Genomic DNA, 25,412 nt, shown 5'->3' on the forward strand with positions numbered 1-25,412 from the left:
TGTTAACACAGCTATTAAGATACTTTCATTCAGATCTTCACACTGTATAGCCAGAAGGACCATCACAAAAATATTGGGGAAATGAAAGTTGGGATAGTTGTGTTTGAAATCAAACTATTAATCCAAGGCACTCGAATTGTAGTACAAAAGTTAAAAAGCCTTTATTAGTTCATGGCTTTAATTCATAAAATTGGTGACAGAGACATCGATGATTAATACTTTGGTTTCCTACAGTATGTCTGTTTAAAGCTGTTCTGTATTGTTGTTTATTTTAAAAAGCTCTATAAATGTTAATTTTGCTTGTAGTTCTGTGTTAATAAAAATATAATCCAATACATCTCGTAATTCAGTTGAAATCATTTAGTATTGTATTGTGTAATTTAATCAGATGTATTTTTTTATAGCCTGTAAGTTTTGGTTCACTAATTTTATTGCATTGAGTGCTATTGTATGATGTTCTGTTTTAAGAAATAATTATGACAACTCATCTGAATTAGAACACAAAATGACATGAATGCAATTTAAAAAAAATGGATTATGCCTTATTGTTTAATAACAAATAACGTTGCAAAACATACCTGAAAATGCTATTTCTTTCATTAATCAGAATAAAAAAAAGAAAATTATGATATGAATTAAGTTTGTTAAGTATTACATTACGATTTGTGATTCAGTCATTTTTATTACACTGTCCTGTAATCCAGTTAGACAAACAATTCATATTATCAACATATCGCGCTGATTATTAAGACAAAAACAGTGACAATTATAATTGCATTTCGAATACGGTAAGCATAAGCTGCGGTAAACCCTATAGGTAAACCTCAGCTAGCACGAATCATCGGATAAATGCTATGCTACTAAGCTAACAAAAAACACTAAGAACGAGAAATGTTTAAATTTACAATCTACAGCTTCGGTTATATACTAGTATATAAAGTTAAAATACATTAACGACTCGTTATAACGTACTACAAACGTCTCTTTTAATAAAGTGATTTGTAACCCCAGGCACTAAAGCGATTACCCATAAAACTAGCTTTGAACCAATCGGATCGCTTGGGTCCTAAGGTGGGACCCATCTCTTCAGGGGGACTCATCTCTTCACCACACCGGCTACCAGATCCGTGTACTATAGTGGAGTGGATAGAAGACGTTAGTGGATGGCCAAATATACAGTGGCGAGATATATATGCGTATTTAGTTGAGAAACCGAGCGTGTACACACGAGAGAAATTAAGAGCATATAAATCACTGGATGCTTATGAATACGTTGTCTGCGGTCATGTAGCTACAGAACGCCAAATACCATGACATAGACACAGACTTTTGTGTGTTGAAATCAGAAATTCTTCCTAGTCAAAGACAAGGACACAAGACAACAATGTATGAGGCGTATAATCAACCATATTACCCAGACCTACATATGTTTTCCTTCATTTTCCCTACATTCCTTCTTTTCCATCATTCTTTCCTACATTTATTCTTATTCTTCACCCAGACCTACATTTATCCTTGTCCTTACATTTTATGTTGTTATTGATTGCTGTATTGACGCACTTTTGTTTAAAGTTTTATTTTGCAATGCTATAGTACTTTAATAGTAACTATGTTGCTTGCATACATTGCAATTAAACTACTAATAACAATTACAAATGAAGTTGAAAAGCACTGTGAATATAGACGCGAGCATTTTTTTATTATGTCCTCGCTCCAATCAACACGTTTAAACGCCTGCAGCAGGTTCGTCTGAAACGGCCGTGATCCCGTCGGAATCCTATAAAACCTTGGTGGAATATCGATTAGTGCAACCGTAAACGTAACAACCAGACATTTTGATGCTTGGAAACCGCTTTGATACATTTTTAGAGTTGCTAACACGATAATGCCGGTGGGAAACAACACCACTTCCATTGCCAAAATGTGCGCACAACTATTTGATCACGTGGGCTGTAAAAGGGTCTATACTAGCATTATAATCTAAACAGTTTTTAGAGATAAAACGTTACATTCGATTATCATGAACACAAATCTCAGAGAACGGTTGACTAGGTACCAATGTGTTATTAGACCAAAGGTTCATTTTGCACTGGACTTCTCCTTTAACTGGCTCGTCTGAACACTATGTGCTTTACGACAACAGATTTCAAGAAAACATCATAAACTTTGCAAAATACAGCTTGTTCCTGAGCTGGCTGGAAAAGTTAATTCTCAATGTCACGAGCAGCTGTTTTCTCAAAGGAGAAAAAAAACATATACTTTCTAAATGCTATGAAGCCAACAAACATGTGTTACTCATGCGACACTACAATGTTACAATAGGTTTTTTGAACAACTTACCAAGCATGTTGTTTGCACTCACGGTGTCCAGGACAAGCATGGTCAAGCACTTTCAGGTAAACATGTTTCGGCATAATGTTTGCATTTTGCACAATTTAATGTCTTTAGCACATTTATCAATTTTTCCCCCCAAAATATTTGACAATTAAAAACTTGAATGATGAGCCAAGTACACAAAAGGTGGCTGTGAAAAGACGAGACCTCCTGAGAACAACCATTTAGTGAAGCAATGGAAGAAAATGTGTGTTCTCTTTGAAGGTAGAAATGTTATAAGCTGTGAAGAATGAATAGTCACTCTGCAGAAACATAGTTAGGACTACCCTACCACTGAAAATATGATGCTAATTATCTGGGAAACATTCTCTAACAGCAGTCAAGTCGTCATTCATTGTGTTAAACAAGTTGTGAATTTGTTGTAACATTAAATCATGACTTACTCTGGTCTCAAAGTGATGATCGAAACTCCAGTGGGTGAAGTAAACTTTTGGAAAATGTTGTGGCAGAATCAAGTGAACAATTCCAGGATATGCTTTTTTTCATTGGTTGTTGCGTTAAAGGGGACATATCATGTAAAATCCACTTTTTTAGCCCTTTAATGCATTTTGTTGTATATTTGGAGTGTTTATAAGTACAGAAAAGATTAAATTATTCTCTTCAGGTGCTTCTTTTATATCTTTATATTCTGTTTTGGTCATATTTTTCAACCTGTTCAGATTTTTCTGTTTTCTATGACGTTTTTTGAGCAAGTGCGTCACCGTATTTGCAGCGGAACTGACAAATAAGGACATCGACTACCGGCCCAACACTTCGAGCAATCCGCCATTATTATTTCTCGCTCTGATTTTGTAGTCCGAGCTCAATGATGCAGAAGTTACGAGAGGGATAGTCAAAATGTTCGGTTGTTGGATGTACGTTAGTGACCTGAAGCACTTCAAGGATTCCCACTTCAACAACCTCCGCCAGTATAAAGAAGGGTTTGCCGATCGACTTCATCTGAATGAGGGGTAAATTCCTTCTATCTTTGGAGACGACGAACAGAGCATTTTAATAAGCTGTAAATATCGTTAATAAAAATAAAGTAGTTTACTTTCTTAAAACACATGGTGGTCGTGGTTTAGCAGTACCTTTGTCTTTCTCAGTTTTTGTTTTGAAGTAACGTTACACGTCTGCAGTATTATTGTTCTTGAGTTTCATCAATGGTCATTCTGATGCTTTTCTAAACGTATCATATTATCAATACAGATTGTTTGTGGTAAGATCAGACCGTAGTCATTTATCTTGTGCTTGTTTTGCAAGAGAAATAGTCGACTTTCACTAATAACACAAAACAGTTAACTCACATACCAATACATCCATATGAAGGTTGTTCTGCAGGTTCGTCGTCGTCTTTATCGACTCGCTCGCTCTGGCTCGAATATGTTCTTTGAAGATATCGTATATAATCGTATATCTCTAATCAAACTACCAAAATGGCCGAACGGGGGGAGTTGAACTGATCGTGAACTCATCGACCTGGAGAGCGGGCGGGGTGTGACGCATCTCCTTTTTATTTAAAGGGGCCGCTTTGAAACGGGTCGCTCACAGACGCACATCAGAAAAGGGGCTTGTGGAGCTATAATAATGAGGAATTCAGACCCAAGCATTGCAGTTATGTTTTATATAGACCACAACGGTATGATTTATATGTAAAAATGAATGATTTAAAAGCATGATATGTACCCTTTAAATCTTACCCAGATACAATAGTGGATACTATCTAGGGGAGTGGATTCCTGCCGGTTCCACAGTGAGAGCAGCGTGACCAGAGATATTCGGGCGCTTTGGCATATTAAATATATTATAAATAGTTCTGAGAAATATAATGCAAGGCGGGAGTGCGTGACAAAAGACCGAAATGAGTGACCGTCACGTTCAATGTGTGACACTTGAGAGCCCGGACTATGTGGATGATATTGATGCTTGTTGTTTTAGTTTGCTCTTCCTGTTTCATAGCATCATATGACTGAAATTGTTTGAAGACAATATACTTAGAACAAATTTTGATTTAATAATTCAGATTTGTTTATAAGCTCATTTTCTCTCATTCCTTGATTTCTCAGACTGTGTTTTTACTAACAGGCGTCTTGTAACTAAATATTATTTTGTTTATACAAAACAAACGTAGCAAGATAAAAATTCAGAGAACCAGGAAATTCATCAGACAGACATTTTTACTGCATATCAAACCAACCTGTCAGAATGTCAAGCAGTCAGTGACAATTGCAAAAGATTTAGAGAAATAATAATAGTACAATATATAGTACAACAATAAATTAAATATTAAAACAATATTAGTGTAATGTTAAGAAGATTGATCAACAAATATATTATTGTCATGCTAACGTGTTGAACAACTTCATTAGTAACATACATAGTTAAGGTATAGCAATGGATACATATCGTCAACGCTCTTCATTTATGATTGACCTTTACAAATAATATAGTCCAGTGTTTCTTACGACCAGATTTGGTCATAATAGGAATGTACCATAATGGATTAATACAATCAAAAGTGTGCCCTTTTTAAGACAAAAAGTGGTGCACTGTAAACAACAGGAAAAAATTTAATAAATAAAAACAAAATATATAACCTAGTTCAACCAAAACTGATGCATTAATCACTGTTGCATTATACATTAATCTTATAGATTTTGCTTAAGCCATGTGACATAGTTATCCACCATCCTGTGTCCAATATCAAAGTCTGTGGGCCACATAGTGAACATTAGTGCACCATGAAATCCACCGGGGTAATGTTCATGTGTGACATCAACTCCAGCATTACGCAGACGTGTGACATACATCAAACCATCATCCCGCAATACATCATACTCACAGGTCAAAACATAGGCCTTAGGCAGGAAGCGCAACATTGTGTCCGGCACCAGCAATGGCGATGCTCGTGGATCTGCAAGCGAATGATGGGGACTAATAGAGTGCACTGGACTTTGTCTAGTGACCACAGGTGGAGCACTGTAATTGTATGTCTGGCGATAAGAATCAGGCAAGTATGAACTCCAATTGACAAATTTAAGCAAAGCAGCCGATTCATGGTTATTGTGTCTGTTTGCCATCATGGCTCTGAAAAATGACTTATCGCTGGTGAAGTACTCGCTCCAAAACCTCACCATCAGTGTGCGAGGCAGTATAGGCATGTATTGGTTCTGCTGGTAGGAGGGAGTGTTAAGATCCAAGGCTTGCAGGACGGGGTAGATCAGAGCCTGGGCCTTTAGCTGGACATGCTGTTGTGGGTCCTTCTGCAACTGATTATACATACATAAATATTAAACAGATCAAGATTATACTACACATAAAATACAACTCACTTTTTAAAAGTAAACTTTTTTTCTTAGACTTTACCTGCTGAGCCACTGCAGCTGCAAGGTTGCCTCCTGCACTGTCTCCAGACACCGCAATCCGTTCTGGATTGATATGGTAGCCCTTCAGGACCTCGACGTGAAGAAAGTACTTCACCACACGATACACATCCTCAAATTGGGCAGGAAAATGATAAGCTGGGGCCAGACGATACCTGCACAGAGCAAATCATGCTGGTATTGTTCCCCTTAATTCAACTTTTCTGTCAGGAAAAATCAATTCTTCAATTGTTGATTAACCTAAGCAATGTCACATGAGTAGAAGTGATGTTGTGGATAGCATGGCTGTTCAAAGCCAGCACAAACTACAACTGTTGCAGTTTTAATTTACTTTAATAAATTAATAGAAAGGACGAAGGAGTAGCATCCCATCTGTACTAGTGGCTGAGCCTCCCCTACTGGCAACTGAGGTCACTACGCTTGTTTTGTGTTTGTTGTTGGTTTCCAAGCTCTGACAGACTTCCCGCTTAGGAAATATTTCTAGTACTTGTGGAATCTTTGTAACCTAAATAGGGAACGAGATGCTGCATCAGTTGCTGGCGCAATGGAAACATCCCTAGGTGTGACAATTGACAAAAGCCCATATAGAAACTCTTTTGTGTGCCGGAAGCTATTTATTTTAGTCGATAAAGTTATAAATATGGATATTTGTCTTACACAAAGGCACAACTGCGCTTGAGAAGGCCTTTATTAACACCATGGAGCTGATGGTTAACTTTTATCATGGATGGATGGCGTCTCGCATTGCAGACTTGGAAGTAAACGCCCACTGCTGTGAGTGGAGAACAGTTTTGAGTTTCACTCTCGATCCGGTTTGTCATCACGAGGTAGGCCTGTTATTTAGTTATGCGTGTACAGTGCGAATCGGTGGGCGGGGCTAAACCGTAGGTGTTGATCTTCTTCTGCGGGGGTGGTGTTTTATCCTCTTTGACGTCATAGTTTCCCACTTTTAAAAACGAGGCGTTTTCAGAGGCTGGTGTCAATTAAAGCTTTTATTGGACTAACAAGGACGTTTTCAGTTCTGAAACTTACAGGATATCCTTATAATATGATGACCTCTTAGATGTCAAAAGCTCAAGGAAAATTAGATTTCTCAGTTCATCACCCCTTTAAGATGTGCTTTTCAGATGTATCAAATACTTATGTCATGTAATAAAATGCTAATTTTAATTACTTAAAAATCATACAATGCGATTTTCTGGATTTTTGTTTTAGATTTCGTCACTCCCAGTTGAAGAGTACCTATGATAAAAATGACAGACTTCTGCATGCTTTGTAAAGTGGGAAAACCTGCAAAATTGGCAGTGTATCAAATACTTGTTCTCCCCACTGTATCAAAGTATTTGTCTGGAAAACTGAGTCAGGTTCAAGTTAGTTCATTATCTGCATTTCTAGATCTCTCCTTGTAATTTCAGTCACTATTTTTAACAAAATGAATTGGCCAAATAATGTTGAAGAACAAAATAATATATGTTTAGCGTGTCCTGTTTTGTGCGTCCTGTAGTCCACTATATATTCCACTATTATTTCTACATGTATATGAAAAAGAATGCATCAGACTTTTGGTCTGAAGGTTATCAAACATTTTATTGTTTCTTCACCAAGTTTGTTTTGGCTGTTATGTTTCAACTTTATCTCTTTCGATCCATTGCTATCACATGTCCTTGTTTTTGCTGCAGTCCATGCCAATGCAGTGGTTCTGATTTAGATTGCTCCAGTGTCGTCATGTGCAGAGAGGGCTTACTCTTACTGCAGACTCATTGTTCATGCCTATCAGACCACAGCTGTGTCATCAGCAAATTCATTTCTGCCATTCCTGCTGTGTTTGTCTAAAAGTTAATAGAACAGCGTCTGCCAAGAGCAGACTAGAGCCTCTGTTTGTACATCCACATATTTATTTCCTTTTATTGAAAATGCTCCAACAGAGTTAGTGCTCAGCAAGTGCATAATTCGGCTTTGTCAGCAAACTAGGGTGGTTGTAGGAAGATATAATTGATTATAACCAGTCAGTGAGTGCTGTCATCGGTATTAGGGCATGCACGTTTTTTAAGGGTCATTAAGATCCCATTTTAGCACTGATCGTTCATACCTCAGATTTAAAAAAGGCTAAAACACAGAATGTGTAAAACTGGAAATTTTGACTGATGATTGGAAGAGGTGAGAGATGAACATGGGAAGTGAAAAGGAGGGGATCAAACACAACAACCAACAAAACAAAGGCATACAGCACACTCACAATAGCGGCGTTTTCCAACCCTGTTCCTGGAGGTACTGAAATTGCTCTCAAGCACACTCCACATGTGTTTAATTTTTCAGCTGTTGTTCAATCTCATGTAGGTTGCCAGATGAAGGGTGTGTTACAATAACTTAGCAGCTCTTTTCACAGTATGCCTGTATTGCATGCCTATATCTGATACAGCAGTTAACTGATATGTGTTCCTCCTTCTGATACATCTCTGATCAATCTTTTATTGACTCTTTCCGCTTCCTTTTTGTATTGTTTATTTATTAAGCACTATATTAACAGAATTCTGTCGAACAAATTGTACAATTTAATGAACCGCATACAGAGGCAATCATAAAAGACACAACAATAAAAAGCACAACAAATAAGCAAATAACTTAAAAACCAGAAGGTAACCCATAACCCTAGCTCATATGCTAATGCAGGAAATCTTATTTTAATTTGCGCTTAAACACTTATCGTGGGAACATTCCAAAGTTTAGGAAATTCCACCGCAAATGCTAGATCTCCACCCGTTTTTCACTGGGTCCCAGAAATCGCAAAGGCCAGCTGGTCAGCTGACTTTAAAGACCATTTCGGCTCACATTTCTTAATTCCACCAAATACCAAATAAAATAATTTCTATTCTATTCTTTTCTATTCAGCCAATGTAAGGAACCAAAAACAGAAGTAATGTGGTCTCTCTTACGAGTACCTGTTAAAAGCCTTGCAGCAGCATTTTAAACCAGTTATTAGTGGGTAACTCCCTGGGGTCGGCAGAGGCACCGGCACGACCACCTCGCTTTTTATCCTTTTTTTTTGTGTGTACACTCACAAAAACCTAATGTTGTGCTTTTCATAAAATATAGAAAACAAACAGGATGCACGTTCTGTCATCTCTATCTCTCTCTCTCAGTGAAGTCCATTCTGAAATGTGTCAGAAAATGAATTGTAACCTAGCGAATACTTACCACACAGATATGAGAGATGTCTTTAGAAAGCAAGTGAAGTGTCTACTTTTAAATGAAGCAATTCATTTCAAAACAAATATTCTCTATTTATTTAATTCGTATGAAATCAACGAGAGGTATGGTTTCTCATGCATCTACTCATTAACTCTAATGTGACCACACCCACACTAGTAGTGGGAAGTTCGGATCATTTCACTGACTCGGATCTTTGAGTCTCGTTCAGCAAAATGAACTAATCTTTTATCGAGTCATTTCGTTTATTTCATCATTATGTAATTAAAATGTCATGTTAAATATCCCAAAACATCTAGTACTTAAAAAAAAATCTTGATTACATTTGTAAAAATAATAAAAATAAAAGACGACACTTGTCAGGATTTTACTTCGGTTCAGCTCACTCAGCACGACGTTCGTGGTTTGACTTATCAAGACTATTTACAAAGATGGTTCCTGTCTGTATAGCCGAAGTGAACTGTCTTCATAAAGTATCTTCTTATTAAACGGTCTGTAGCTACACTTACACAGTTCTCAATGCTTCTTTTTGCATGCAGAGACCCTCATTATGTTACTGTGTTAGTGTAGGGCTATTTTGAGCCTTGTTAGTGGTATAAACTAGCGATTTCTTTTTACTTAGTCAATGCCACCATCACTAGCATTATACGCTAAACAGTTTTTAGAGATAAAACTCTTTACATTCGATTATCATGAAAACAAATCTCAGAGAACGATTGACTAGGTACCGATGTTTTATTACACCAAAGGTTCATTGTTCGCTGGAGTTCTCCTTTAATACACACATTATACCGTCACCCACGCAGTTGGACTCCATTGTTGTCGAGTATGGAGAGAACAACCAGCGCTGTATTTCCAGTTGTTTTCCTCGCATGTCTGACAATTTCGTTGCTAAAAACGTCTATGGAGACCACACTCATTATGGGGTACTGTTGCTCTCATGAAATAGATATGCTTATTTAACTTTTTAGTGTTAAATAAAAAGTATCGTCAGATAAAATCCTGCAGGTGTCAGTGCTTTCTCTCCGTCCATGCATGTACACCCTTGAATGAGAGCGGATTTCTTGTGCATTTACTTGAACTTCTGAGGTAATATCTTTGGTTTAACCCATTTGAAATTGAGAAATTGAGAAAAATGCGGCCAAAAAATTGCGGCCAAAATCAGATTTTAAAATGGACTGAATAAAGCTCTTTACGATGCCATGCTGACTGACATGCTTGCGCATGAATCACTGTCACACGCACAAGCTCAGAGCAATATTGTAAGTTAATGCATGATAATACATTTTTATAGCATAATAATAATACATCACAATACACACTCTCAATTTTAGTTACATTTTTTAATAATATTTTTTTTCGAAGGGCAAAAACATGAACTATTGGCTTTACTTCTTCAACCAGCTGTCACTTTAGCGCGAGGCCAGTAGTATATAGCATTAGCACCTTCGCTCCACTCACATCTCGCCAATTTTATTTTATGTGGTAGTGACGAGATGTGACGCGCTGCCAAGATGGTGACGGCCGGCCCGGCCACTTTAGGCTTCAAAAACGCTCTTCAGGAACCTACAGTTGACGTCACGGACACTCGTCTATATTACAGTCTATGGTCCTGTCTCTTTACCATACTTAGTCAACTGGGCTGTCCACCCAAACTCTTGAAAATCATACAAGAATTTCATGTTCACATGAATGCAACAATACAGTTAGAGGGCTTTCTCTCTAAGGAAATTCCAATTTACTGTGGCGTGAAGCAATGCTGTGTAATAGCTCTAACTCTGTTTGGTATATGTTTTTTTTTCCGCTGTCTTGGCCTACCTGGCAAGACTATGCGTAAAAACATAGATCAACCACGTCCACATCCGGGAACTCCTATATGCTGATGATGCTGCCTTCATTGCCAACAGACTATGTGCTCCTCTTTTGCTGCTGAGTTTGGATTGAAGATCAGCCTGGGAACAACAGTAGTCTTTGACCAACCTGCTATGCTTTCACCCACAATCACCTTCAACAACAGCGTACTGATAAACATCACAAAGTTTCCCTTTCTAGGTTCCACAGTCGACACCTCCAACAGTCTAGACTGCGAATTAGACATCTGTATTGGGAAAGCATCATCAACCTTTGGCAGGCTTAGAGAGAGAGAAAGGAACAACAATTCACTTTCTCTCCACTTAAAAATCAAAATTTACGAGGCCTGCATTCTCAGCACTCTCCTGTATGGCAACGAAACTTGGTGCACCTACTGTAGAAATGAACACCTTTCACTTTCGTTGTCTGTATTGGACAACTTGGAAGGACCATGTTCCAAATTCGGATATCCTCTCCATGACCACCTGCCACTTACGATAGGTTGCACACACCTACCGCATGGATGAAAAACGTTTACCGAATGCAATTCTGTACGGCGAAATTGTCGATGCCCCTCATCCAGTCGGCCGGCCCAAAGGATGTCCTGAAAGCGTGACCTTCAGTTGTTCGGCTTCCCAAGCGAAACCTGGGAAAGGCTTGCCGGTGACTGAGCGCTCTGGCACGCCACCATAAGATGCCAAAAGATCTTGCCAGCAATACAAAGACTTCCTTAACAGTAACAGACTGAAGCACCATGCCAATCATCATTCTCGGCGCTAAGGGACTGAATGAAATGGTACCATTCTCTAAGCTGATATCTTCCAATAGTAGAAGATACCCAAGCTTTTCTGCCCTACAAAGGCAAAGTTCAGGAACTATGCAAACAAAGAAACGGGACATCATTTAACCCAGATATTTTTCACAAGACAGAACACATGTCATAAAGCCCATTACAAGTCTTAAAGCCCATTACAAGTCTTAACTCATTTTTGACCAAATGTGTAGTTACTGCGCTTTGCCTTTGTAGGGCAGTTTTAAGGTTAATAACAAGGGAAGTCCCGGCTTTTACAACCTTCCTTGGAACTGAGAAAAATCTCTAGGGCATGTCTGACATAGGGCTGCACGATGTATCATTTTAGCATCGATATTGCGATGTGCGCATCAACGATAGTCACATCGCAAGGATGTGCGATGTCAATTAGGGATCGTAGTTGATCTGAGATTCATAATCAGAAGGCTACGTGCCAGCAGTAACGCTTGTAATTTGCGGATTAATTGCAAAGTTTAACCATCATAGTGTGAGAGTTTATCAATTTGCAAGTCCTGTCAGTTTAGCAGTTTAGCTTGACCAAAGCTTGACCGGTGAGCGATGAGTGACTTCCGCGCTTGTTTAAAGGTCGAATACCTTTAGATTTTTGCATTAAAATATCCCAAAATCACAAGGCCAGTGTTATATATTTAGTTAAAGGAGCAATGTGTGACTTTTAGCGACATCTAGTGGTTCGGTTGCGAGTTTGCACCAGGTTTGCACTAAGGGCTCAGCCCACTGCTCACCCCTCCCTTTCGAAGAAGCTACGGTTGCTAAAACGGGACAAACATCTCGTCGGCTGAGACAGCAGAGAATAGCCAGAGTAAGCCAAGAGTGTGTAACATTGTCACTGTTTCTGTACCACAGTCCATTATAAACCACATCATGAATGTCTGTTTACAAAGCCATAGTCAGGTGAGGATCAAGGGTTTTAATATATAATTTAATAAAATAATAATCAGCTGATTGTCTCACAAACGTAACCAGCAGCACATTTCTCCCCACATACTGTAGCAAACCCATAATACAGCGAGGGAGCAGCTATATATTTTTTCTAACAGGGTAGTAATAGTTTAGCTGGCTAATATGAGCTGTTACTGTGGCTGAGCTGGGACGCGTCTGCATGAGTCCAAAGGTCGGAAGTGCGCGCGCTGTTACAATCATGTCATCTCCGCATCCCATAGATACTATTTACTACACACAATAGGCTTTTTTTTCTCTGATTTTTAAAATTCTTCGCGATCGACTTTAGTGATAAAAGACTTTAGTAAAAGTCTCTATCGACGGGTTAGTGATTCCTGTAACGTACTGTTTTACGGTCAATGACATGAATACTAATCATCAGCTGTCTCACGAACGTAACAGCACATCTATCCCCAACATAACAAACCCATAACACAGCGAGGGAGAGCTAAGTTACATGAAACAATCCCAACTACATATTTTACACCACTCACAAGGGAAAAGTCACTACTCACGGAGTGTAAGGCTAGCTTCCAGCTTTCCGCTACTTCTCTTTCAAGGTAGTGATGAAACGCGTTCTGTAGCGCTGTTTGTTCACGTTCGGCTACGGTAGGAATATGACGTCACAACATGGCGACCTTCATAGAAGGGGATTCCCTCGGTTATGGAGCTATTAATGTCTCATTCTAAGGTGATAAAAACATTACGGCTAATTAAGTAAGTTCTTTATACACCACTGAAAACATAGTTATGGATGTCATATTGCATTTCTGTTAATAGATACTCAACTTTGTTACACATTGCACCTTTAAGATGATAACTTACAATTTTCCAAATGTTTCAAACAATGTTTAAATCGCGAGAAAATTGAGATTTTAACCAATGAAACGGGGCGTGTGAGCAGGGGTGAGCTGGGATTCGCCAGGAAATTGCGTCATATCCGCGTTATCTCGGTTTCCGCTCGTACTACGTGTAGTCCTGGACAAATGCGGAAGTTGTAGTTGTGCGTTAGCGTCTATCAAGCAACAAACGTCAGCTTGTTTCGCGCATTTGTTATGGAATGGAGCACAATTATTCTTTAGCGATTGCACCTGGTTCTGTCTCATAAACGCAAACGTCAACGAACGGGTCAACCAAACGACCCAAGAAGAATTTGGGACAAGAGAAATAAAACCAGCTCAACATCAGTGTGGCATTTCCTAAATGGAGAGAACTTCGTGAAAAACTCTAACTAGAAAGAGACGCTGATATTGCATGTGTTTTATTTGACAGGTGAGTAACACTGTGTTCTGTATTCAAATTTCATGTCAGTAAACCATGCAAAACAATTAGTATTATTGTTAGAATGTCTTGTTGTCTACGCATGATGTGAAAAATCGTAAGGTCATATTCATTGCGAATACTTCTCGGAAAGTGAACTGTTGGCTGTATCTTAGAAAACGACGTTTATCTAAAAAAAAGTGTTTCAACTGTCCCGGCTCTCCCCTAACATCTGTGATAACTAATTTACTTTTAAACCTTAATTTTCTTGCGGTTATTTCAGTTTAATGAAAAATAAGCATGTCATTAAATGCAACAGTTATAGAAATCGAACTTTACCTCATCCATGACAACTAATTTTCGATTCCCGTCTGACTGATTTATACTGTCTATGATTTATCCACGGTGGAATTGAAAACAGCAGTTCCCATCATTCCGCAGTCCTCCATGGCGTCATCAAGCAAAGCCGTTGTTGTTGTTTTGAATGTAGCGCCCTCTAGCGGCATTAAATCTTAAGTATTGTAGCTTTAACTGAGAGAGTGAAAGCCCCGGTCGCGCGTGCACTCTCGCCGTCTTCAAACTGTCTTGCTCTCTCTCTCTCCCTCCCTCACGCTTATTAATGAATTGAGATGACTGAATATTTTTGAGAATACATGATGGTAAAAGGTCGGAAAACTACCACTGGTCGTGAATTGTGCTAAAATAACGTTGCCTTATCTTCTCTGAAAAGCATTCCACATATTCAGATGACATAAACAACACTTTCAATAAAAATAAAATAATCTATCCAGTCATGTCAAACTGCCTGGATAATCACAACGTGTGCCGTGGTCCGTTAATGACATGTCCGATTCACGAACTAATGACTCCTTTGAATGATTCACTTTAATGAATGGTTAAAACAATCGATCTATCCAACACTGAACTCAAGAGACATCAATTGGAAATACTTTACAATAAGGTTCCATTTATTAAAGTCTAGTTAACTACATTAGTTGACATTCTATTAATATTAGTTTTAAAGCAGATTTATTCCATGACAAAACCACCCCAGTCATTCAAGAATGATTCACTCTTTCCAAATAGAGCTATTCAAGTCATCTGGAGAAATTGTTTTTATATCGCAATATATATCGTGGAAAAATAAAATATCGCAATGCCATTTTTTACTAATATCGTGCAACCCTAGTCTGACTGCTGAGGGTTTCATAAAGAAAGCAAAATGTATGTTACTGATGTTTTTTTTTTTGAAAAGCATAAAGTGTAACAAAATATAGGTATTGAATATGTAACAGTTATCCAATCTGAAAGAACCAGCTTGCGAAAAAGTATCGGCCTTCCCATCACTTTTGAGAAGAATACATGATGGTTTCAACTGATTTTGCTGAAAATAACCATTTGTTTCCCATCACATCTTTGTATATTTATGTGTATTATTAATTCAGGTAAAGCTACTAAAAGGATCTGCTTAAAATGAAAGAAATTTGAGAGAATTCTATTCCAAAACATTACTATTTTATTAAAAACTGGCTTACAGATTATGTTTATTGAGTTGACGATTTAGTGGCTGCAACAAACATTAAATACTTACTCTACAGATACAATAACTGCGTTGAGTTCTGTAACCATGTGCCTGGCTAGGAGATCATACGGGCCCATACCTATGGTGAGAAAGAAAAAAAATCTTTTTGACTTTTATTTAATTAAGCTGGTGAAGCAGTACCCAGGGATTAAAGCAAATATCTTCTGTATGTTAACCTTTTCCAGGCTAGGTCATATTCCTTTATCCATCACTTTATTTTAATACATGAGATCAATAGCATTTTAATAGAACAGCTAATCTACAGGTTGTGCAGTTTCGAAGCGACTTTTAATCTATGAAATAAAAATGATATTGCAATATTTGATGCACTTTCTTAGTTATACAAATAAATCAACATTTGTTTGCCATGCTGCTAACCAATGTGAAATCTTGGTTTTGTAATACGTAAAAACAAACTAAAAGTCATTCAAACTGCAAATAAATTGTATAATAAAGAGAAAAGAACGTTCTCATCACTAAAACAGTTAATGACTTCAGTTTAGCACGAGTTCTGCACACGCACAAAAACTCCTGATCTACTCCCAGTGTAACATGTCTGGCCTTTCCTGTGTTTTCATTGTGTTTTTAGGGTACGTTCACACAACAATGATATGCTTAAAAATGCGTACAGACGACACCATTGTCAAAACAGCCTCTATTCAAACAGATCCACGAAAACAACTGAAAACGCTGTATTCTGCTGCCAGGCCATTAGATGGCGATGAAACACTATAGACTGAACAGGTAACACGCATGTGCGTGACGTCTTTAGAGTTATGCGTTTTTGTTGTTTACATGGTGACTGTTTTCCAAAACTTTTCACCATTTTTCAAAGGTTTGCGTTTTCAGCCACCCATGTAAACGAACGGCCAAAACGCTTAAAATATTTTACATATTTAGTTGAAAACAGTGTCCTGTTAATTCGTTTCCACCTGTGTTCATTAATGATTTCATCAAGCTTCTCTGTCCATTCTCGTCAATGTATATAAGGTTTTTCCCCTGCGTTTAACCTGAGTATTTGATATTAAAGCCTTTCTACTTTAAGTATTTCTTGTTGTGAGAGTTTCTATTATCTACATCATGTGACACCCTGAAGCTGTCTACACTGCCAAATGTATCATGCACATCATATCGGACTTTGATGACTTTAATAATTGAATTTGAGAGAGTTCAGTCAGTGTGTGTGATGAGCATACCTTCGTTTTCCTTCTTGATCTAAATTTAAATGCTGCAATCAACACTTTTCATATATTTTCACATTTCACTCCAGTCTCGACAGTCATATTTATTATTTTTTTTGCATCTTAAGGGAGCATTGGAATTTTTGCCCCAAGCCCCCTGATCTCATACAATCCAAGAAATATGTTGCATAAAAAGGAGAACTTTAATCCCTGAGTACTTAAATGACTTGAATAGAAATGCATTTGCCTTACTCTTAAGATATGAAAGCTAGAACATTCCGTTATACAGGAGTGTGTGGTTAATAATACTCACGGGAGCTGCCAAGACACCATCCACCTCCATGCAGGTAAATGATGGCTCTTCTCAGCTCTCCAGTTTCTTCTTGCTGGGTAGGCTGATACACGATCACCTCTACACCATCAAAAATCTCATCTGCAACTTGCACCTTCTCATCTGACACAGTTACTACTCGCTCTGCAAAGGTGATGAACATCATAACTCTCCAAAAGTCCAGAAGTCCCACCTGCTCACTAAGTTCTGCCTGTGAAGACAGAAAAAATAAAAATGCATTGAAACGGCAGTGTTTGGGTTATTTATAGTTTGCCACATGATGCGTGGCTGTATTTTCCCACAAAAGCTATGTGCAAGTCAGACGCATGGCTGATCAGCTGATATCATTTCACTAATTGCCATAACACCCTAAACCTTTGGTTCAATGCACAACAGCCCTTTGTTAAGCCACTTAATGTTAAAAGATGTTCTCCAGCATGTTCACATAAGTCTTTGATGCAGTGTTTGAGTCAAATCTCTTGTCACTAGTCCAAGTCAAGGCTTAAAGGGTTAGTTCACCCAAAAATGAAAATTAAGTCATTAATTACTCACCCCCATGCTGTACCAACCCCGTAAGACCTTCGTTCATCTTCGCAACACAAATTAAGATATTTTTGATTAAATTTGAGAGCTGTCTTACTACCACATTGGCTCCTAAGGGACTGCCTCTTGACGGCCCAGAAAGTCAATGAAGAAAACGTTTAAATATCCCAAGTGACTACCGTGGCTCAACTATATGTTTATCAAGCGACGCGAATACTTTTTGTGCGAAAAAACAAACAAAAATAACGAGTTTATTCGACTATTCCTATTCTTCCTTGTAGGCCAGAAACGAGATTTCCTTAGATTTCCACGACGCATGCGCGAGAATTGCTATCTCCTTACACCAGCTTACACTACTTCAGTTCAGTTCTCGCGCATGCGTCGTGCTTTAATCAAAAGCTCGCAAATTTAATCAAAAATATCTTTATTTGTGTCCCGAAGACGAACGAAGGTCTTACGGGGTTGGTACAGCATGGGGGTAAGTAATTAATGACTTAATTTTCATTTTTGGGTGAACTAACCCTTTAAAGTCACCATTTTTTTATGGAATATTGTAGTATTTATTATTAATGATGTATCCATGCACATCATTTATTTATTTTTTTTAATTAATTTGCCCTCATAGTCTTTAATCAAAATAACTTCCCTTTTCTTGTGCAGTCTCTTCTCTGATGATGAGGGCGGGGCAAACTGTCAGTCACATGAGATCCATCAATAGCAAACCACAACCATCCAACCAATTAGCCTTTCGACGAGCCCCACCCCCCTTAGTTACTGTTGCTACCTCCGTCAAACAAATGGTCAAACACGAGCAGCGCGACAGACTCCCATGATGGCAAAGGGTATTCCCGTGCGTGTCAGTGACCTTTTTTGGAGCAATACCTCCGCGATATCAAGCAAGATCGAAGCAAATGGGGTTATAGTATGCGGTGGAGGGATTTATTCAAAATTTAAAAATAAGAAATGAATGAGACACAAGTACTATTGAGGCTAATGCTTACCAGTCTCAAGAAAAATCAGAAAAACCCCATGACCATGTTACCTCAAATGCAACCAGCACAGCCTTAAAAATTGTATAAACTGGTTCAGTGGCTAATTGTTTGGAGTTATAAATATATAACTTGCGCTGCATATTTAGTAATTTTGCCTCCGATACAGGAGTAGCACGTTCGCTTTAGCAACCAGGTTGTTCATTACCACAGCAACCGCTTGCGTGTCATGCTGAATGCAATTTAAAAAGTAACTAACGTTATGCATAAGAGACGGAAAGAGGCAGAGAACCATACATTATTTAAGGTTATTTCTATTCGTTACGATATTGATATATGAACTGATGTTGCCAAGTAAGCTTCATGCTTTCCCCGTTGCGAACGTGCACTCCTCTAAACTGTCTACGGTGCTGCACTGCTAACTTAGCTGACTGCTGCTCTTTTTCCCTGAGAATATCATGGTATGTTAACAACATCCCTTTAGGAAATGTAAGTCCTTTGTGGATCCTCTTGATCTGCATTCGCCGTGCTTCTTTGACTAATCTCAGTCTGACGCACGCTGCACGCGAGTTAAGCCAAGTTCACACTACATGATTTTAAGCCCGATTTAAGCCCGATTTGCAAATCGTTGAGTCGCCGACAGGTCAGGGTGTTATCGCGTGCAAATCGCGGGAGATTAGCGGACGATGAACGCTTGCCAATCTGTTAGTATGAAAGAGCCAACAACGCAGCGAAAACGCTCGCAGACGCCTCGCAGACGCGTCGCCGAGCCCAGAAAAATATCTAGCCTGCTAGATATCCAGAGCAGTCGCGCGACTCAAACTCAGTGATGTCATGAGTACAGCCAATCATAGCAACGCATGGGTTGAGGACACCAGGTAAATCTTAGTTTTTCTTTTTTGCATTTTTTCCCTCAGAGCAGATCGTCGAGCAAACAGTGTGCAGCACTAGTTTCTGTCTGACGTCCATATTCACGTGTTGTGTTCTCTTCTTCGCTGGGTATTGGCGCAATATTTATTTATTTATTGCGTGTTTTTTTCGTGACAAAACGTGGTTTGTTGACAAGATAGAATCGTTGGGTGACAGAGTTGTTGTCAACTTGTTATTTATTTGATTATTTTCAGGATTTAGACCGTAACATAGTACTGAAACAGCTCTCATTGAGTCACAAATGATATGCTCTTATCATCCGATCGTGGTTGTATCTCTATGCAGTGCGTTGTTAACTCGTGTAGTGAGTTACCTCCTGTTGTGGATCAATCACGTTGTGTTGTGTGGTGTGAACAGCTAACAACTTGAACACTCCAGATTTCACTGAGAGCAAGTCATGTAGTTGAACCGCACAGTTCAGCCCGACGTTTTAAAATCATGTAGTGTGAACAAGGCATTAACCATGTCCGACACATTTAACTGGGATTGGGGCCGTCCACACTGTTTAATACATCTTAGGCACTGCTCGCATTGAGTTTTGGGCTTTGGAAAGGGAAAAAACACAACTTCTCCAGACAATCTCTCGGGGTGTCGGGGTGTAGATCTGTTTGGGTAATTATGCAAATTAGCTAATACATAATTATATTATGCACCGTCTGTCCATGTTAACAAACAATTTCGAAAAACTTTTAATACATTTTTTGTTTGTCTTGATGTAAGTGATGATATCTAAGTCATGATGATATCTAAAGGTTAAAATTTTTACCCTATTTACATGAGAAAAAGAATGAATAGGCGAATGAATGGGATATATTTGGGTCTTTTTCTAAACTTTCCCCTTATGGGATTCTTCGGGGCTTTTTTTTCCTTACTCAGGACATATTGAGGATACAAAATCAGTTGAGTTTGCTTATGTTGCAATTTGTTCAAGGTTGACCCCCATTTTGGCTTAAAATGACTGGACTATCTATGATGGCTTGAAAAACTGATGTTGTCTTTAAACTTATTTTATCCTTTGTCTGAGACCTAAAATGTCCAACTCATCCTAGCAGGGGTGTAAATTAAGCCCTATTCGCACGGGATTAGTATTAGCTGGTGACCTGTAGTAATTTGTAATAATTGCGGAGTTTGTCTGATCTTAGCGAATCAGCCATGTTTCACAGTTCTTGTCTGCACCAGTCTGTCTTGTCATCTGCACTACACTTCCCAGGATCCTCTTGTCTCCACTCCTGAACTCACTCCCGCAATCATCCACCTGTTGATCGTCATGTTCATCTGTATCACCTGTCTCCACCCTATTATGTTTGATTCCTGCTTGTATTTAGTTTTCCCTGTTTCAGTCAGTCGATGTGAATGTTACCCTGAGTTTTGTGAGTGTTCCTGCCCATCTTCGTGTACCTGTTTGAGTAAAGTAAAGTCATTTGAATTGGAGCATCAGCCTCTTCCGTCTTCATCTGCCTACACTCCACACCAAACCGTGACACCATGTCTGTAATTAGTAAAGTAAAAATTCCCCCGCAAATTACCTTCTATATTTCGCCGAACACCAAGGTCCTGTGATAATATTAATCCTGTGCAAATCAGCATCTCTGTGATTTGGCCGGATCGTATATCATTTTTTCAAGGTTTTTGTTTCATCTGCGCCTTCTTATCCATCTTCCGCGAAGAATAGAGGCTGAGTTGGAGTGTTTTGATAGTATTTCCCGTGCGAATAGGGCTTTACTTGAGTAATTTTAGTTGATTACTATTCTTACATATTATTTTGGAGGATTTGTACTTTACTCAAGAACAATTTAAACTGAACAACAAAATGTACAAATTTAGTATACAAATTTAAATTGATAGGGTAATATGTTGGACATTTTTACAATACCAATCAGCGCATGCATCTTCAAATTATGGTAAGAGGCGTGACCTTTCCATGCATTAACGTGCATTAAGCTGCTGCCGAATCACAACACAGCAACTGCTGGCACAATCAGTATTTATGTATTTCTGAAGGAGGGACTTAATAGAACAAGGAAGTCATCGGGCCGTTTTTTGGACCGTGAAAACAGCGGTATACAGATAAGTAAATTGTGAGAAAAATACTGTTTTTTACACACAAAACATGTTAGATTGCACACTGTAAACACAATCATAGCTTCAAAAAAACACGAAGAACTATTTTTTCAACACCAAAAAGAGTGTGCTCCTCCCAGCTCAGAAGACCACTTTTCTATGTGTTATTTGGGATTCGACCACAATGCAGGCACGTCTATCCCCTGCACATATTTCTGCGATTCTCACAGCCGTAAAGAATGTGAAACTAGGCCAGTCACTCACTGTAAAACAATTTCAGTGACTGTTGGGTCTCATGGCAGCTGCATCCAACATAATTACTTTTGGCCTTCTGTACATGAGACCCCTGCAGTGGTGGCTTAGTACCAAGGGGTTTTCTCAGAGGGGAAATCAGTTCCGCAGGATCAAAGTCACGCAGCGATGCCTTCGTGCCTTGGTCATGTGGAAGAAACCTTGCTTCCTCGCCCAGGGCCCAGTGTTGGGGGCTTCTTGTCAATTAGGGATGCAACGGTACACGGTAAAATCCCGGACCGTTCGGTCAGCCCTGCACTTGACAATCTAACCTCGTGTCCCGCGGGACTTCGGTTCTGCCATAGAGTTTGTGCTGATCCTTTAACCGTATTTTCCGCACTATAAAAGGCGCACTTAAAAGCCTTTAATCTTCTCAAAAAACAACAGTGTGCCTTATATTAGATCCATATATGGATTAAATTCGCCCGCGAACTCGCGCTCGTGTCCAGCTTATGCCCGCTTTGTCACACGGCCAGTTCAACCTCGTATAAATCAGGTTATGTGTGTGTCGCTCACGAGCGCTCACTCTAACAGACACACGAACAGACCGGCGCTGCTCGCGCCTCGCGCGTCATAGATGTTCATAAAGCGCTCCCCGTTCACACGGGTCGTCTCATTCAAAACAGCCAACTGTTGTTAGTGAGCCGCCGCACATTGAATAATATGAGTCAGGCTGCGAATGTAAGTTACGTGCCCGCCCCAGCGCGCTCACGCTTACTAAATAAACGCCTCACCTCCGGCTCCGTAGCCTACTCTCTACATTCCCAGCACATAGTGGATGCATAACGCAAACCCAGTCAAATGTTTGACTGCAGTATATTTTTGCACAAGAATCTCTCAAAAGTGGATTAGTAACATTGCACTTTGTATCCTGAATGCAGTATTTTTTTTTATTATATTATTTTGCTCTGCTCTTTTTATTCAAACCACAAGCTAATTTTTGTTAAAGGTAAAAGTGCACTTTTTCTTTCACATTGATCACTTCATTTACCAGTTATCAAGGTTTGGAATTGGGATCCACTTGAATATTTTAAAGTGTGCTCGTTTACATTTTGTATATCATAAGTGGTATTTGAAGAGGTTGTATTGCTTAGTGTTGTTCAGTACAGACTAGAGTGTTAATTTATTCCATACACATTGATGTTCTTCCTACTGTGACATTCTGTTTATGCTCATAAGAAAAATAAAACATATTTTTGGGATGAAATAGCAGTCTCTTTCTGCACAAAACATGTACCGAAACCGAACCGAGACCGTGGCCCAAAAACCGAGGTACGGACCGTACCGTGGGCTATCTGTACCGTTGCACCCCTATGGGCTATATGCACGCATGAGTTCCGCATTTGACGCAAGGATGCTCGTCCATTTCCGGTTATGGAGATTTAAGCGGAGGAGAACCGAGGAAAACGGGATTATGGCAGAGTCTTCAAAATTTACTGTCCTCCCGTCTTTGAAACTAAACGTACATACGTTTAGATGTAATTTTATATATAGTTATGTTTATTTAATATAATTTTAAAAAGAAGCATAAACACAACGAGGGGTGTGTGTTTTATCTGTTTTTGTGACTAACGTTTCTTTATTATAACCATGGAGTATAAAATTCAATATAAATATTCGGTATTGCATTGGACTCTACGATCGGCGGAAGTTATCGAGCATCCTTAATCCTTCACCGGAAATACCGCCGTGCATGGAGCCCATTGTCAATGTGTCACACTTTCGATGAAGGCTTCCATCAAGGGATGGGGGGCGGTCATGTGTGGCCGCTCGGTGCAAGGTCTTTGGCAAGACCATCAACGTTCCTGGCATATAAATGGTTTGGAGAAGATGGCGGTATTTCAAGCTCTCAAATATTTCCTGCCAGACCTAAGAGACCATCATGGTCCGCACGGACAACACATCCGTGGTCTCCTATATCAACCATCAGGGGGGTCTGAGGTCACGTCACCTTTGCAAGCAGGCCCATCAGATTCTCTTATGGGCCCAGGGGAAGTTGCTAGAGCAGTATACATTGCAGGCCGCCAGAATGTGGGAGCGGATATCCTGTCGAGGCAGGGGCTGGGGCCCAGGGAGTGGAGACTTCACCCAGAGGTGGTGGAGCTCCTGTGGGAGAAGTTTGGTCAAGCTCAAGTAGAAATTTTCACATCGTCAGATACAACCCATTGTCCCATGTGGTTGTAGAGAGGGTTCGCTGGGATGGGGCTCATCTGCTACTAGTAGCCCCTTACTGGCCAACCCGAATTCTCCACGACCGGAGATGTGGAAACTGTGGGCCTGGCCTCTGAGGGGGCCCGGCTCATAGAATCCGGTCTCTCGACTGAGGTTGTTGAGATCATTCTCCATTCCAGAGCCCTTTCCACGAGAAGACTGAATGCATTGAAATGAAAATTATTCTCCACCTGGTGTGGTGAACGTCATTTACATTCTGTTAACTGCCCTGTTGCTTCAGTTCTCGTTTTTTTGCAAGACCGTTTCTCTGCTAGATTATCTCCTTCCAACCTAAAGGTTTACGTGGCAGCTATATCTGCCTACCACACCCCTATGGGGGATATTTCTATTGGAAGAGATCCTCTTATTACTCGTTTTCTCCGTGGTACACTGAGGTTTAGACCTGCACTGCACTCTAGAGCACCGGCCTGGGATTTAGCCGTTGTACTTGAAGATCTGGCTTTGGCTCCCTTTTAGCCCACTGAAGAGGTTTCAGAAAAATTCCTCACTCTAAAGACTCTTTTTCTCCTTGCAATTTTTTCTATCAAAACAATTGGAGATCTACATGCCCTGTTGGTTGCTCCCTCATTTCTGGAATTTGCGCCTGGTATGGTAAAAGGATTTCTATACCTTATTCCGAGTTATATTCTTAAGGTCCCAGTTAATGTTGGGGGCCCTATAGTGCTACAGGCCTTTAATCTTAAAGGAACACTCCGACTTTTTGGGACTTTAGCCTATTCACCTTACCCCCCAGAGTTAGATAAGTCCATACATACCTTTTTCATCTCCGTGCGTGCTATAAGTCTGTTTGACGCACCCACCGCTAGCCTAGCTTAGCACAAAGACTCGATGTGACTGGTTGCAGCTTTCATACTGATCCAAATGAGTGGCAAAATAACGCAAACGTTTTCCTATTTACATGTTGTGATTTGTATAGTCACATAATGTACAAATAACAAAGTCAAATGAGACACAGACATCTTTTAACCGTATAAAACCTGGGAACTATTCTCTGAAGGCGAAGCACTGCTACTTTGACGGCGTAATAACCGCATCACCGGAGACACGCCGTGGTGAGGAGCGGAGAGTTCGCTCGGTGTTTGGGTAATAGAGTCAGCAATTTATAAATAGTAAAAGCGTAGTTTAGAGTCATGGGTTTTCGCTCTATTGTAAATAGCTGCGACTGTAAACAGGGGAGGTAACCATGTTTCACAGAATTCCAACTAAAAACGCTGACTGGATGAAGAAATGGCTAACTTACTCTGGATATTTATCCAAACACACCTAAGATTATCAAGGGACATTATGTTTGCTCGGTACATTTCAATGAGGACGACTATTTTGAAAAAATGGAATTTGCCACACGGACCATAATGTGCTGAAGGATACGGCCATCCCATCTGTATCACAGACAGGACAAGTGGATCACCTGCGGCTGAGGTAAGTGT

The 25,412-nt window shown here is 39.5% G+C and overlaps 1 protein-coding gene across 2 annotated transcripts in view; it reads right to left on the bottom strand.

Annotated features, from left to right (window-relative positions):
- Positions 1 to 4,532: 4,532 nt before the first annotated feature.
- aadac (arylacetamide deacetylase) overlaps positions 4,533 to 25,412 on the bottom strand; it is a 38,502-nt gene continuing 17,622 nt past the window's right edge. For both annotated transcript variants that reach the window (XM_039654140.2, XM_089120831.1), the window contains exons 2-5: positions 16,922 to 17,150; positions 15,437 to 15,506; positions 5,740 to 5,911; positions 4,533 to 5,642 (exon numbers count right to left, since the gene is read on the bottom strand). In XM_039654140.2, the coding sequence (XP_039510074.2) occupies positions 5,022 to 5,642; positions 5,740 to 5,911; positions 15,437 to 15,506; positions 16,922 to 17,150 (1,092 nt within the window). In that variant the 3' untranslated portion in view covers positions 4,533 to 5,021. The remainder of the gene's footprint in view (positions 5,643 to 5,739; positions 5,912 to 15,436; positions 15,507 to 16,921; positions 17,151 to 25,412) is intronic.

The sequence above is a fragment of the Pimephales promelas genome, chromosome 16 (genome assembly GCF_988280905.1).
Source record: "Pimephales promelas chromosome 16, fPimPro1.hap1.1, whole genome shotgun sequence".
Classification (NCBI taxonomy): Eukaryota; Metazoa; Chordata; class Actinopteri; order Cypriniformes; family Leuciscidae; genus Pimephales; species Pimephales promelas.